Raw genomic sequence first — 13,286 nt, forward strand, 5'->3', positions numbered from 1 at the left:
CGAGGGTAATAGATTGATTTATCAACTGCGTCTAAACCAATCATATTTCAGTATTTAACACGACATTATAATAATAGAATTTGTCCCATGTTTGGTTGAAGAGAAACGTGCCGGTTTTTTGCATGATATTTGAATATTAAAATCAATCAAAAAAAACCCCATAAATGTATATGTTTTTGTTCCTGAAATTCTTTTTGCAACAAAACACTAGCAAGAACAGGAACTGTCCAGCTTTGTTGTCACAAGACTAAACTGATCGGAAAAGAAAACATAAAATAAAACCTATTTTCATATTTTCTTGTAATGTAAACAATGATATGGCAACATGATAAAACAGTATTAAATGATATTAATATATTCATGCATATCATATTAGGAAACATTTCACAATTAATGCGAAATTTAATTCTAGCACGATTAAATATGACATTAGAACTATTAATTAATTAAGTCATATAATCATATTAGAGATGTCTATTAGAGCACTCTCCTTCTTGAATAGTTTCTAGGGAAAGACAAAAGTAGCGCACGTACAAAAATCAAAATCATCCTTTCACAACTTAATACTTTGATTCGCCATTCTTAGTAAGGCGTACCACAAGTATTCATATGAAAAATATTGGCTTACAAGGTAGGTATAAATATTAATCATTTTAATCACTGTAATCTTACAGCTGTCTTTTATAAAGACGAATGACAAATGATTAGCATAAATACAAGGGTAAATGCATCTTAGTAATGCCAAGGCATTTAAAGAAGATTTATGATCCGTGCACCTGTTCAATACAGTAGATGCCCATAGTGTGTCGTTCACCTCCCGTTAGATCACAAATCCCATAGTCATACACAAAATGCGCTAATCGATTCATTGTAGAGGCCAAAAGGACAACACACCATAGTGAATATTGACTAGAAACAAAATCTTGGTTGTTTAAATCGTAGTAAAACTCAACTATTCACTGATGGTAGATTTCCGCACGGAATCTCGTCCCTTGGACTTTTTTGGCCTGCCATCTGGAATCACAATATCCGGGAAATGACTTTTCCCTCCTGGTTCTGACCCATGCATTAACCAAGTCATAACGAACTCTTTGGAAGGCATACCCCTTGGAAGGGTATTCATCAAAGCCGGTGGTTGCCGGCGATCTGGGTGAATATTGTCAGATCCACGTAACTTCCGACCGTCTCTTGTAAATGAATTTTTTGAGAATGATTTCCTAACGGCACTTGGGGAGTGTTGTCCAGTTTGATAATTATTGTAAAACAATAGGTCACTCTTTTTGTCCTTTTTGAAATGAATAGCACATGGTGAGGCGCGAACCTCTGGAAGAATCTGGGCAGAGTCCGTCCTAACGGAATTGGCTCGCGCAACCTTATCTATGGCGTCTTCCGGCAAGTCAAACCCGTCACTACTGGTATCCATATTTCTGGAATAAAAGAAAACAACGGTCATTTATACTTAGTAGACGAAACACTTGATGTCCATTGCCCTTATCTTACCTCCAGCATTTGTGGAACCATTAAAAATTCATACCGTTTCAAGAGTTGTGTACAAGAATGTGACACGGGCCATAAATCGTATCAGATTAGGTATTGACGATGTTCGATATCGGTGTTTGAGTTTACAATGACTTTCTCTTCAATAATTTATGGGGATGATATCCTTTCCGAAAATTTCTCACAGCACTGACCAAATTCAAAAATACTTGTTGGCTTTTGAAATAAACGCCCGGGTGCTTTTAAAGCAAACATACAATTAGATGGAAAAATAGAGAAAGTGAATCAAATTTTAAAGAATAAAATGTCTTTATGTTTCCCAATTATAAGAAATCTCTCTTGGAGGAAATTTCATAAATAGCCTTTGTAAAACTAATGCAATCGCAAAGATTCAATCCCTGCAAAATGAATTTTCAAAGTAACATACACAAATATACACAAATAAACATATAATCTTAACAAATGCATTATATAGATGGAAAAAATTAAATCCTGCCATGAACAAATATAAATCGCAAACACGGAAATTATGTCTTTGTTTGACCAAACTTTCACGGAGAACAAGAGGTTTTTTATACTTTGGTTTACCGGGTTTTTCTGTTACGTCCCACAATAATCCCCATTCAACAAAAGATGCAATGACTGATGGTAAAAACGCTTACCTGGATTCGCGCGGCGTTATGCGCGCAGAAAGCAAACAGAAGTTGCATTTTCGCCTCATAGCTGTCATTTCACAGAATGATTCATAAGAATTTCATAAATGTTCCGACAACTTTCAAACTGTTCGAAGCGAACACCAACATGATATCCTATCATAAAGTGAAAAGGAGGCCAGTCACAACGCAGTTATGTTTATATGAATAGTGTGATAAATTACTCCAGTGCTTTTAGAACATGGTCTGACTAAATTTTCTGATTTTGTCCAAACGGTGAGATGAGATTAGGCCGATTTCCGAACAATGGAGAATGGATAGTGGAAGCACTGAATGTTTCCCTAAGCAATATATTAGAAAGCGACTTTCATATTAACTTAATATCCTCTTTCAAAGACTTACAAAACTTGAAAAATCTAACAGCAATATTTACAGTCGAATTTAAACGGCGTTATCTACTAAAATAACAGGACCACTAGCAATTATTTAGAATTGGCGATCAAGCCCGTTGCACATTAAAGAGATATAAAATATAAATGGTTAGGTACATGACATGTCGATTGTTTATTCACGGATAAGATTTTTATGTCGATCTTCATCTATTTGATTAAGGATCAAACGTGATAGGCTGGCACTCAAAGACATTTTTAATTTATTTCTCCCTTCAATTGCTTAAAACACAAGACACATTTCAATTCTGTGACATATGGTACGCTGCCGTAGCTGCGCCGTGAAAAATCCTAAATCTCTAAAGAAACCCTGACACTAAGAACTGGTTAAATCCTCAATAACATTTAATAATATCCAAGTTCGTGCAGCAGCCCTTTGGTTTAAATGTTTACTTTTCCGAAAAAAAACCAAGAAAAGAATGTTCCTTTAGATGATCGTTTCATGCATCAAAAAGGGTGATCGATATTAGTGAAATTAGTACAGTGAAGTATTACAAACTGCCACAACTATGCCATCGAGTACAAGTAAGACCATGATAAACACTTGTTCAGTCGTTAACACCATTGAAAATAAGGAACTCTTTCTAATGACACACGGGGAATATCCACAAAACTTCCAACATAAATTCACCAGGCAAGGAAGCCACTAAGATGCAAACCTCCAAACAACGCACTTGGATAGAGAATGTTCTAACATGCAAAAAGAGAACAGAACAACCTGTGTATATGTTAAACAATATCGCATTACTCGATAAAGATTTTGCCCAAATAAAAATGAACCTCTGTGTACATACTTCATCAAAGGAAACAATTTCCCTCAAACAAAGGATTTCTGCTCTGAGTGGTATATGTACTGTAAACCAAACAAAGATTCATTGTCCCGGTCTGTTATTGCAATAAGGTGTGGAGTTTTGTCTACGTGTTTCTTTCGCGAAAACCGAGCTCCGGGATTCCTATTAAATGCACAACAAAAGAACAATGGCAACATGGGATTTTCCTAATGGCCAAACATGGATCTACATTGTTCCGGTTACAAGCCAACCCCATCAGACGAGACATGACATATACTAGAATTCGATACTTTGAATTAATGCACGCAACTGAGGCTCACGTTATTAAAAGGCCCAAGAATGCAAATGATAATTGTCTGAGATTTCGATGAGTCTTCACATGATCTCAAGGATAGAGAAAGGTTTGTTTTAAGTCTTTGATCAGAGAAAGATGGACGAACAAGAATGAAAGAGATTCCCTACCTGAGGGGCACGGAACTGCCCGAGACGACGAGACTGTCCATGGTTGCTCCGAATCGAGCGGACCTTTTCGTCACCCGCAAACAATGTGACTGTTTGGAACTTAACTCAATGCATAACTATTCGATATCAAAATATACACAGGTTTTAAAAAAGAACATGTCTATTGAATGTGGTCGCTGATTAAATGATCGAATTATCTTTACATTACAACCCAAAGATAAACATTTTGGCACAGTTTGCCGTATAAAAAACCGGAATTAAAATGGATGTTTTCGTAAAGCATTTTAATTCAAGTGTTTGGGTCACTTTAATTTTTGTTTAAACCCTGCTACAAAGTCACTAATCTATGAATTTAATATTGTAATTCCGACAAAGGTTGACTTTAATTACACTGCAAGGTGCTAACAAAATTCACAATGTTACACAACCCATGTCAAGTTTGGATAAATAAAAATAAAGAATAGACCTTTCAAAATCTTTATGAACATCACACAAAGACAAAATGGTTAATTACTTATTTTCGTTGAAATGTAAAAAAATAAGTACATGGCGGAGAAGTGTACTTAGTGGAATTCGATAGACTGAGAGTCAGTGAATTAATATTGACCGACAACAGCAAAAACAAAGCTTCCAGTAATCCAGCTGATCACTCTGTTTTTATATACATGTAGGTTTTGTTTCTATACATTTTCAATACTTCATTTATTCTGTCAAATTTTGTACCTTTACCATATATAGACGTATGGTTCATTTCCCGCAATGAAAATAGTTAAAGTATATATATATATATATATCGAGTATACATGAATATCGTTAATAATTATTGGAAAATTTGTGTGCGTTGCTTTGATGGTTGCCATTTGTGTTAAAATACAATAGACTCCTCTCTCTCTCTCTCTCTCTCTCTCTCTCTCTCTCTCTCTCTCTCTCTCTCTCTCTAAAAGGCATATTTGTTAATATCTTATTTGAAAAAGCACATATTTAGTTCATGAATCATAATATACTGCATATTTGAAATTTGGTGATTGCCCCGGCTTTACTTGCCTGTCATCTGTGATTGGATCAACTCGTTTCTTTATAACTGTAAAATGACGTCCAGAGCGTTCTATTTTCTTTTCACTGAACCTGATATCAATTCTATTAATCCCAATCAGTGGAAATATGTCCGTCAGCTCCGACACAAGTGCTGGAGAAAACATTATCCCACCCCCGTTAATTTGGGGTAGGCTTGTTTTTTCTCGATGAGTTAATTCTCGCCTGGCAGACATGGACACACTTTTCAACGCAACTCAATAAAATTGGAGATGGAATTGAATTAAAGTAAAAAACAGTTTCCATGATTCCCCATCATTGAAACTTGCCTTGGCTACAAGGTTAGAGTAGAGAAATTATAGAACGGCGTACTGCACTACCGTAATACGTTGTTCTTCTAAGCTTTGCAACAAAGCATTGGTATAAAGGCCACGTTACACAACTAATCCGATTATAATTCACACAAATTCTCACTGTGCTTTCACAAAAACTAGAATTAAGTAACGGACCCTCACGAGCACGCCTGTTTATCCCAAATCGATGTGTTTTGACTGAAATCAGTCAAAAGCATCCTTCACTCCATACAATTTTCAATGAATTGATACCCATCCAATAGAGCGCATGTAGAGCATACTGCAGCGCTATAAACTGAGACCATTTGATACCATCTTATTAAAGGGCTCCATGCATCCATAAAATCATTTATTTACTCTGCTAATCGACCACCTCCAATATTAAGCATAACGATCACCCAGCAATTCAGACGGGTACTTAATGTACCTCATTTAAACCAAGAGTACTTCATTCTTTTCTTTTAGGCGGATATTCGATTTCGTCCTATACACAAGGTGCATCTCTGTCAATGCATTGGTATTTGTAACAGAAAACCAAAGTTTCCAGAAGGTTAAACACAGAACTCGACAACTTTAAGCACACCCGTTATGTCGTATTAAGGATTCTTTTGATGACTTACCATCCATGAAATGGTTGTGCATTTTACGTTGTCTTAAGGTGTTCCTTTGGAAAAAAATCATTGGGCATGTCATTGTCTCTTTTTAAAAGAGGTTCACGGGTGTAAAGGGAAAACAAATTTACAGTAACGATAAGTAAGCAGACGCGTGCATACGTGATGAGGATTAAATTTCTTGTGTATTGCTGTAAACACGATTGAAATCTATTAGGTACACAATGGTGCTGAGAAGACATGACAAATCTTAGGGATCTCAGAGAGAGAGAGAGAGAGAGAGAGAGAGAGAGAGAGAGAGAGAGAGATTTTGGACGCTAAACAAATAACCAATCGACCATCATTTTACATGTAAATACATTAAAATTAATTGAGAAAACGTTAATTGAATTATTCAAAGGTATATTTGTCTTAACAATATAACATAGAAAATAGCGTCATGGAGATAATTTGTTAGCAGTCCGTCGTCTATAGTGACAAGATGACTTGAGCCGATGACTCGTGTGTGTTTGTCCTTTTTGTTACAGTAAAATTTCACAGATCGATGGCACATTGATCTCTCGTGTTTACTTAAAATATCACTTTTGTAAACACCATCGGTAACCAATTAATTTAATAAATTAGCAACTCGAAATCATTTTGTAACATTGCACTTATTTGCGCTTCTTCAACATATTGAGTATAACGATGAGTTTAGCTAATAGCTGAGTACAAGATGATATTAACTTAAAGCAAATATAAAAAAAATTAAAAATTATTCTGATATTTTAAAGCATGTTTTCCCCTCGATAATTGTGTTCAATAGAAAGAGAAGGGAAAAAATTGAACAAGTTTTTATGGCTGTTGAAATTGATTACCTGAAAGAATATTTCCATACATTTCCTTTCACTGTGCAAACAGCTTAATGATGCGTGCCATTCTTTATAGAAATTGTAAATGAAATTTGAATTTGTGCCTTGCACCGTTATTGAAATCGTAAATCTCATTGTTCTTTCATAGACAGCTTGTTTTTGTTCTCTGTAATGTTGTTGTCCAAAATAAATTCTATCGAAGAATAAATAAAATGTGATGAGTTAGTGCGTGTCTTTTATATGTTGATAATAATGTTGTGACCCGTCTATATAAATATTGAATTCATTTCTCAAAACTTTTCCCTAAAGCATTTCTCCCATTACCTGCAGGTCTGTAGCTCTACGGGAAAATTCCGGTGGACATGTCGTTGAGCCGACCTGCAGCCATTTTTTCACTACCCCTACCCCATCCGAAAAACACAATGGAAACTCACGTTCCCATTTAAAGACAGTATTAATGCTGTTTGGTGGACTAGATAGGGCTAAGTGGATATAACATATGGCCCGAACACATTTATTAAAGTGGTCTGATATGACCTTGAACTTTGACCTAGAAGTTTTGTTCAAAATCATTGCATAATTTGTACCCAAAGGTGCAATCTTTAGGTGAAGTATAAGTCAGATTTGGTCAAAGGGAGAGAATATAGGTTATATGATCCGGACAAGGAGCCTGCTATGCACCTTAACCTTGTGTTAGACTTTTAAACTCCAAGGGGAGGAGAACAGACGTACCGAAAAAGAGATTCTGACTGAAGGACGGGCGGATGGACAGACTGGTCACAATATTGCACCTGCAAACGGGTCCTTGATATTTAAATAATTCAAACTTCTTACAATTTCCTACTTATAATTTGGTGGGGGTGAATGGATCCTGCCCGTTGAGTTTAAAAATTATGATATATTTCTGTTGATCTCCAAACAAGTGGAGTAGCCAGCAACCACCTACGATCCTTCCGTGGAGCCCTCTTGCTAGACACCCGTACTAAAAACCTGAAGGGTCTATTAGAATTGACACTTTTTCGTGTATAAATATAGTCTGTAGAAATTGTGTGTCATAGTTTCAAAGAAGAGCCCTTGAAAAGCTCAGACTAAGGGAACTTGTCGAATAGTTGTTTTCTTTTAAGATACAATCTCAATTTAGATATATGTACTAAGTACATATTTCATAAAGACCCGATAGCAAAACAATTAATTCCAATGAATTTGAAAATTTCAGAGAGAGAGAGAGAGAGAGAGAGAGAGAGAGAGAGAGATTTGCCACAATGTTACGAATTTAACACACCACTTGATATATCCTTTAAAAACCTGTACGAATTCAGTAAGGTTTGATTTTAAATTTTGAATCGATTAGAATAAATGGGAACATGTAACTTGTTGTCAACAATGCATCTCTGAGAAAGTACCATCCCGACGCCAAACCCTTTAGCACTCAGCACGAACAAAGCCCATCTACATGTAATTTGATATAATTTCAATATTATTTGAATATAGATCTTAAAACTGTTTTACATGAAGGATTCCAGTCTGAAGCACTCAATTTATGTTTTATAAGTTCCTTTTAATTGCAGGCACATAATGTTAAAATCTTTTTTACATATAGATCTATTTATAAAGGATTTCCAGTACTATAGTAATATTTATATCGTTATTATTATAATACGGAATATGGTTTAATTATTAAAAGAAATGTTGTGTTCGGTCAGAGATATTGTCTACTTATGACAAGAAATTGTCTAATAGGCCAACTATCTATACTTTCTAGTAGTATTGGTCCAATACTACAAGAAATGTCTACTTACGTAAGACATGCCAATAGGTCATCACTTTCCCACATCTTGCTTCTCCCATTCTGATTCTTCATTTTCTTTAAGTCCTGTGGCACTCAATAAAAAAAAACCCTCACCCCGCGGTCACACACATCTCTTACCCACAGAAAAACGCGCTACTACATGGCCAGGTTCCCTTAATGGCAGCAGTTCACTTTTTGACATCACTGTTTTCAAAATCTAAAGTAATGGTTTATATATTCTGCTACTTTTTAAATAACTTCAAGCCAGCGGTAAAACATGTGTTAAAGCCGAGCATAAATTGACGGTAATTTCATTGTTTGGGATTAATCTCAACATTTGGGAGCGTTAGCGCTTAAGTGCCGAGCAGACGGATATTCCCCGAGTGCTCTACAGAAAGTTTTAATGTTGGATTCGCTGCAAAAAGCATTTATACTCTGACTTTTGATCCCGTAAGAGGAGACATATTTAATGAAGTTGATGGAAGGGTTCCAAATCTTGCCAGTTCTTTACGCAGTGAAAATGGTGTTCAAACAATTCAATTCATCTTATTCAAATCCTTTTGTATGATGTTACTTTGTTGTTACTTTCAGTTAACACACCGTGTTTGATTTCAAAAATGTATATTAAAAATTCCTCTGTGGGACAATTTCCCTTTATTAAATTAATTTTTGTTGTTGTTAAAAATGACGAAAGACATTGTTGCACTTCAGCTCTAGATGCCTATCTGTGTATGTCCGTCTGTTTGTCTGTCTGTCGGTCCGTGTGTTTGTCCGTCTGTCTGTATTCCTCTGTCCTTTGTCTGTCCCCTCCCCCCCCCCGCCCCCTCTCTCTCTACCATTGAAGATAAAAAAAAATTGTATTGATGGCGCATCTTATACTGTATTTAAAATCCTCTGGAACCTTTACGGGTTGCTGGTCTTTAATAAACAGCTTACACATACGGCTTATATACATAATAAATAAAATCGATCACGGTAAGGTATCATGGCGCTTGTGTATTTTGAGGTATGTTATCATTATTTTTTGTGAATTTATGAGGTTTCTGAATAGAAATCAGTGTCGTTTAATCAATTTTACGCCGCCATCAACATTTCAAATAATTGGCATTAGTTGGTCTCAATCAAAAATGTTAGTTTAGAATTAAAGAAAATCAAAATGAACGCACTGTCATATTTGTTTACAAACACACGTCTGCACGGCGATGACAACAACGCTATACAATCTATGTAGCGGTATTGAAGCATTGGCTTTCTCCGGTTTTGTCGCTCTCTTAGGAGACCCGGATCAGATTTTTTTCCGGAAATATATGCCTGACATAGAAATACCCCTTACACCTCCAGTTAAATTCTAATACTGGAGATTCTATCGACTCATATGGGCTCATATCGTCTCAAGTCACGATCCGGAGTCCGACGATCGTACATATTGACTGTGGTAAGCGACGATTTTGGACCCAAGACAAATTGAATAACTTTAAAACAGAAAACTGAAAAAAAAAGATTAATCCTCAGACACAGTCCAGTTTATGCCGTTATCCCATCTAATAATTGTCTATATCGGGAAAAGGTAGCAATGTTCAACATCTATATGCAAGATCAACCAAAGTTAAAATCTATTGGGAAAATTGGGAACATATTTGCTGCATGAAATTAAAATATGCTTACTGCATGTGTGAAACAAAAACTTCAACGTGCAAACAAAAATTATTTGTATTGTTAAAAAAAGTTCCTTAACGTCATTATATTTCCATACAAACCGTCTATTCATAGTTAGACTTCCGATTTCATCCTAAGAATACAAACAATTATTCACCAAACACAAATTTGGTAGATAAAAATATAAGTGGAGATTCTATCTTAGGGCAGTTACTGCGGAAGGGGATGCTTTATGCTGAATTTGTTTACCTCTGAAAATTAATAGTTGTAGCGCTTTTCCCCCTCTTTTGGGGAAAATCTTATCAGAGTCAGTTTTTTTTTTCTCGGGCAAAGACTACATGTTTACGTCAAGAACGTCTATGCTTCAATATTGGCTTTATTCTTATTCACATTATTCAAATAACACTCAATATCACATAAAATTACTGCACATACTAGAGGCTTTTAACTGTAAACATGCGCTACCTTGTAATAAAAGATACTTCTTTATTATTTTATTAAAGCAGACGTTACGACCCAAAAATCGAACATGGAAATTTTTCAGTTTGCGTATCTTTATATCAACAGAATTCCTTACAATTTCAAGAAAGAACTTTATATTTCAAAGAGATAAAAGTCGCAACAGAAGGTTATTTTGGATCCCGTTACCCTTTGCAATTGCCAAAGCACTGTCCAGAAGTAACACTAAAGAATCGTTATGGCGTCATTGTTCTAACAAAATATTAATTCCATTGCAAATCACGTCTACTGAACATCGTATTATGTATCTAACTGTGCCAAATTAATTGTGGGGTTTTCTTTTTCCTTACCTTTGAAGGGGACAGTCAAACCAGCCGGAGGAAACCATGACCCAGAAAGCGCCTCCCATCGTCTACACAAAGCCATACAAGGACTCGGTAAGCCATTCACGATATCCTCCCTCAAATAAGGAATAAGATTGTCAAAATCATGTGTTCAAACACTTTGTTGATGCTTAGTGTGATTGTAGGAACCGACGAAAACGCCATCATCGAGGTGTTAGCCGGACACATCAACTATGAACGACAGGAAATCAAGAAGATGTACAAAACCATGTTTGGACAGGTAAAACAGATCAAGAGAGTTTTGAATAATTGTAATAACCATATACAGAGTGAATAAAACATTTGAAACGTTTGTTATTAGTACTTGTACCGGTATTTGAATTGTCTATCTGCAAGCGATCGATGATGCTACTTGTATTGTCTTTGGCGAAGTGATACTATACCTGTCCAATTATATGATATCATTCGTTTCTGATGCTGTAGGATTTGGTAGAGGACATTAAAGGCGACCTAAGTGGGCTGTTTGAGAAGCTGTGTCTGTATCTGCTGATGCCGAGTCGTATGTTTGATGCCTACTGTCTGCGTCAGGCCATCGAGGTACTGTAACTGTTAATTCCATTTGTTCTCCTGTCAATCTGAAATCTTCTACTATTCACAACTTATGCTCATTATTACAGTACTTGTTTTACTGCATCCAAACAGGGTCTTGGTACTGATGAAGGACGGCTCATAGAAATCTTGTGCAGCAAAACAAATGGTGAAATCCAATCTATTAAAGAGGAGTATCAGAAATGTAAGTTTGAAATGTATTTCACAAACACACACACAGTGTACATGTATCTGTAAAGAAATCGTAAAGCACATACATGTACAATGTCTCTTAATACACTGATTCATATACAAGGTGTAAAAACCAAAACTAACTGATATAAATTGTTGTATGGTTTTCCAGTTTACAACAGGTCCTTGGAGGATGACGTAAGGAAAGACACTAGCGGCCATTTCCAGCACATACTGATCAGCCTATTGCAGGCCAACAGGAGCGAGGAGCAGGAAATGGACGATGCCAAGGTCCAAAAGGACGCCAAAGATCTCTACGAGGTACTCCACTGGGTGATACTGACAAAGTACAGAGTATAAAATTCAGTTTTCGCTGATATACTTGATGATGAAGACAGAAGTACAATATACGAATTGTATTTATTAATATGTCTGTATAAAAAACTTCAGCAAATTTTGGATCGCGGGCCGGTTTGTCACACGACCTTTTCATGGAGAGCCGCATATTTTGGGAGTTGATTTTCTCGCCGTGGATGTTATTAAAGCGACACAGACTTCTTCATGCGCTCCATCAGATTTGAAATGATATTTGAAGAAATAAATACAACACAGTTAGATGTGAAATTGGTTCTAATCATGATCCTAGAATATTTTATACCTAGGTTATATCAAATACAGTGTAAATGGGATTTGATCGGATAGCAACCATATAATAAAGAAGTGCAAAGCACGTTAGATCAATTATACTTTAAGTCGTTTCACTATACATTAATTCACCTGTACCATAAGTAAACCTGTGGTGTTTTTTGTCTTTGGTTACTGCAGGCGGGGGAGAACAAGATAGGGACCAACACCTCGGTGTTTAACGCAATCCTAGCGTCCCGCAGTCCTCCCCATCTCAAAGCAGTGTTTGAACAATACAAAAATATCAGCCAGATGGACATAGAAGGAGCCATCAAAGATGAAACCAGTGGAAACCTGTGCAAAGCCTTTCTGGCAGTCGGTATGGGCTTGTCTGCATTTTTAATTACCTTTTTGCGATTTTCAATCGTTAACCTGTCCTCCATACGTTTTCAGTTGGAAATAGTTGATGAGTAAAAGAGACTGTAGGGTTTCTTGTTATATTCATTGTTTACATTACGTTGCTCTCGCTCTCACTTGCAGTAAGATATATTAAGGACCCCATGGATTACTACGCGGAGTGTATCAACAAGTGTATCAAAGGTATCGGCACCAACGACGAACGTCTGATGCAGCTCATCGTCTCGCGTTGCGAGGTACTGGAAAAGGGGGTTGCGAGTTAAAGTTCTGCACTCTATAGTCGTTGTCATATTATAGAGAAAATAGACAACATATGGGTTAATCAAATGCCATTTATTGTAGATTGACCTACAAGGAATTGCATCGTTTTTTGCTCTGCACTGACCATTTATACTGAGCACGCTGGGCTTCCTGGGTTCTAAACAAACCCTTTATTAGTTCATGACTGGTTGGAATTGCCTTTTCTGAACATTTGGTTTTTGAAAGATATAACATAGTACATGCTGTAGCGTTGGTCT

The 13,286-nt window shown here is 36.3% G+C and overlaps 2 protein-coding genes across 3 annotated transcripts; one reads left to right on the forward strand and one right to left on the reverse strand.

Moving 5' to 3' along the window:
• Positions 1-282: 282 nt before the first annotated feature.
• On the reverse strand, positions 283-5,847 carry LOC105347414 (uncharacterized). Of its 2 annotated transcripts, none has more exons than XM_011456487.4 (2): positions 4,897-5,847; positions 283-1,427 (listed from the first exon to the last, which is right to left on the reverse strand). In XM_011456487.4, exons 1-2 carry the CDS (start codon positions 5,118-5,120, stop codon positions 953-955), a joined length of 699 nt encoding a protein of 232 aa, XP_011454789.2. In that variant the 5' UTR covers positions 5,121-5,847; the 3' UTR covers positions 283-952. The 2 variants fall into 2 exon arrangements, with proteins under 2 accessions (XP_011454789.2, XP_011454793.1); XM_011456491.4 differs by lacking the exon at positions 4,897-5,847 and adding an exon at positions 3,853-4,048.
• A 3,567-nt stretch (positions 5,848-9,414) lies between these two features.
• Positions 9,415-13,046, forward strand: LOC105347413 (annexin A4). The gene is made up of 8 exons (XM_066066516.1): positions 9,415-9,494; positions 10,962-11,040; positions 11,133-11,227; positions 11,431-11,544; positions 11,650-11,740; positions 11,900-12,048; positions 12,553-12,730; positions 12,892-13,046. The coding sequence occupies exons 1-8, from the start codon at positions 9,474-9,476 to the stop codon at positions 13,029-13,031; spliced, it is 867 nt and encodes a 288-aa protein (XP_065922588.1). The 5' UTR covers positions 9,415-9,473; the 3' UTR covers positions 13,032-13,046.
• The last annotated feature ends 240 nt before the right edge of the window (positions 13,047-13,286 follow it).

The sequence above is a fragment of the Magallana gigas genome, chromosome 7 (assembly GCF_963853765.1).
Source record: "Magallana gigas chromosome 7, xbMagGiga1.1, whole genome shotgun sequence".
Lineage (NCBI taxonomy): Eukaryota > Metazoa > Mollusca > Bivalvia > Ostreida > Ostreidae > Magallana > Magallana gigas.

What these genes read in the sequence shown, in the direction of transcription:
- LOC105347414 (XM_011456487.4), bottom strand. Translation starts at nt 5,120, where the DNA reads ATGTCTGCCAGGCGAGAATTAACTCATCGAGAAAAAACAAGCCTACCC. An exon ending in GATCCAATCACAGATGACAG is followed by an intron (nt 1,428 to 4,896) that starts GCAAGTAAAGCC and finishes CTTTTATTCCAG; the next exon opens with AAATATGGATACCAGTAGTG.
- LOC105347413 (XM_066066516.1), top strand. Translation starts at nt 9,474, where the DNA reads ATGGCGCTTGTGTATTTTGAG. An exon ending in TGGCGCTTGTGTATTTTGAG is followed by an intron (nt 9,495 to 10,961) that starts GTATGTTATCAT and finishes TTACCTTTGAAG; the next exon opens with GGGACAGTCAAACCAGCCGG. An exon ending in CAAAGCCATACAAGGACTCG is followed by an intron (nt 11,041 to 11,132) that starts GTAAGCCATTCA and finishes GTGTGATTGTAG; the next exon opens with GAACCGACGAAAACGCCATC.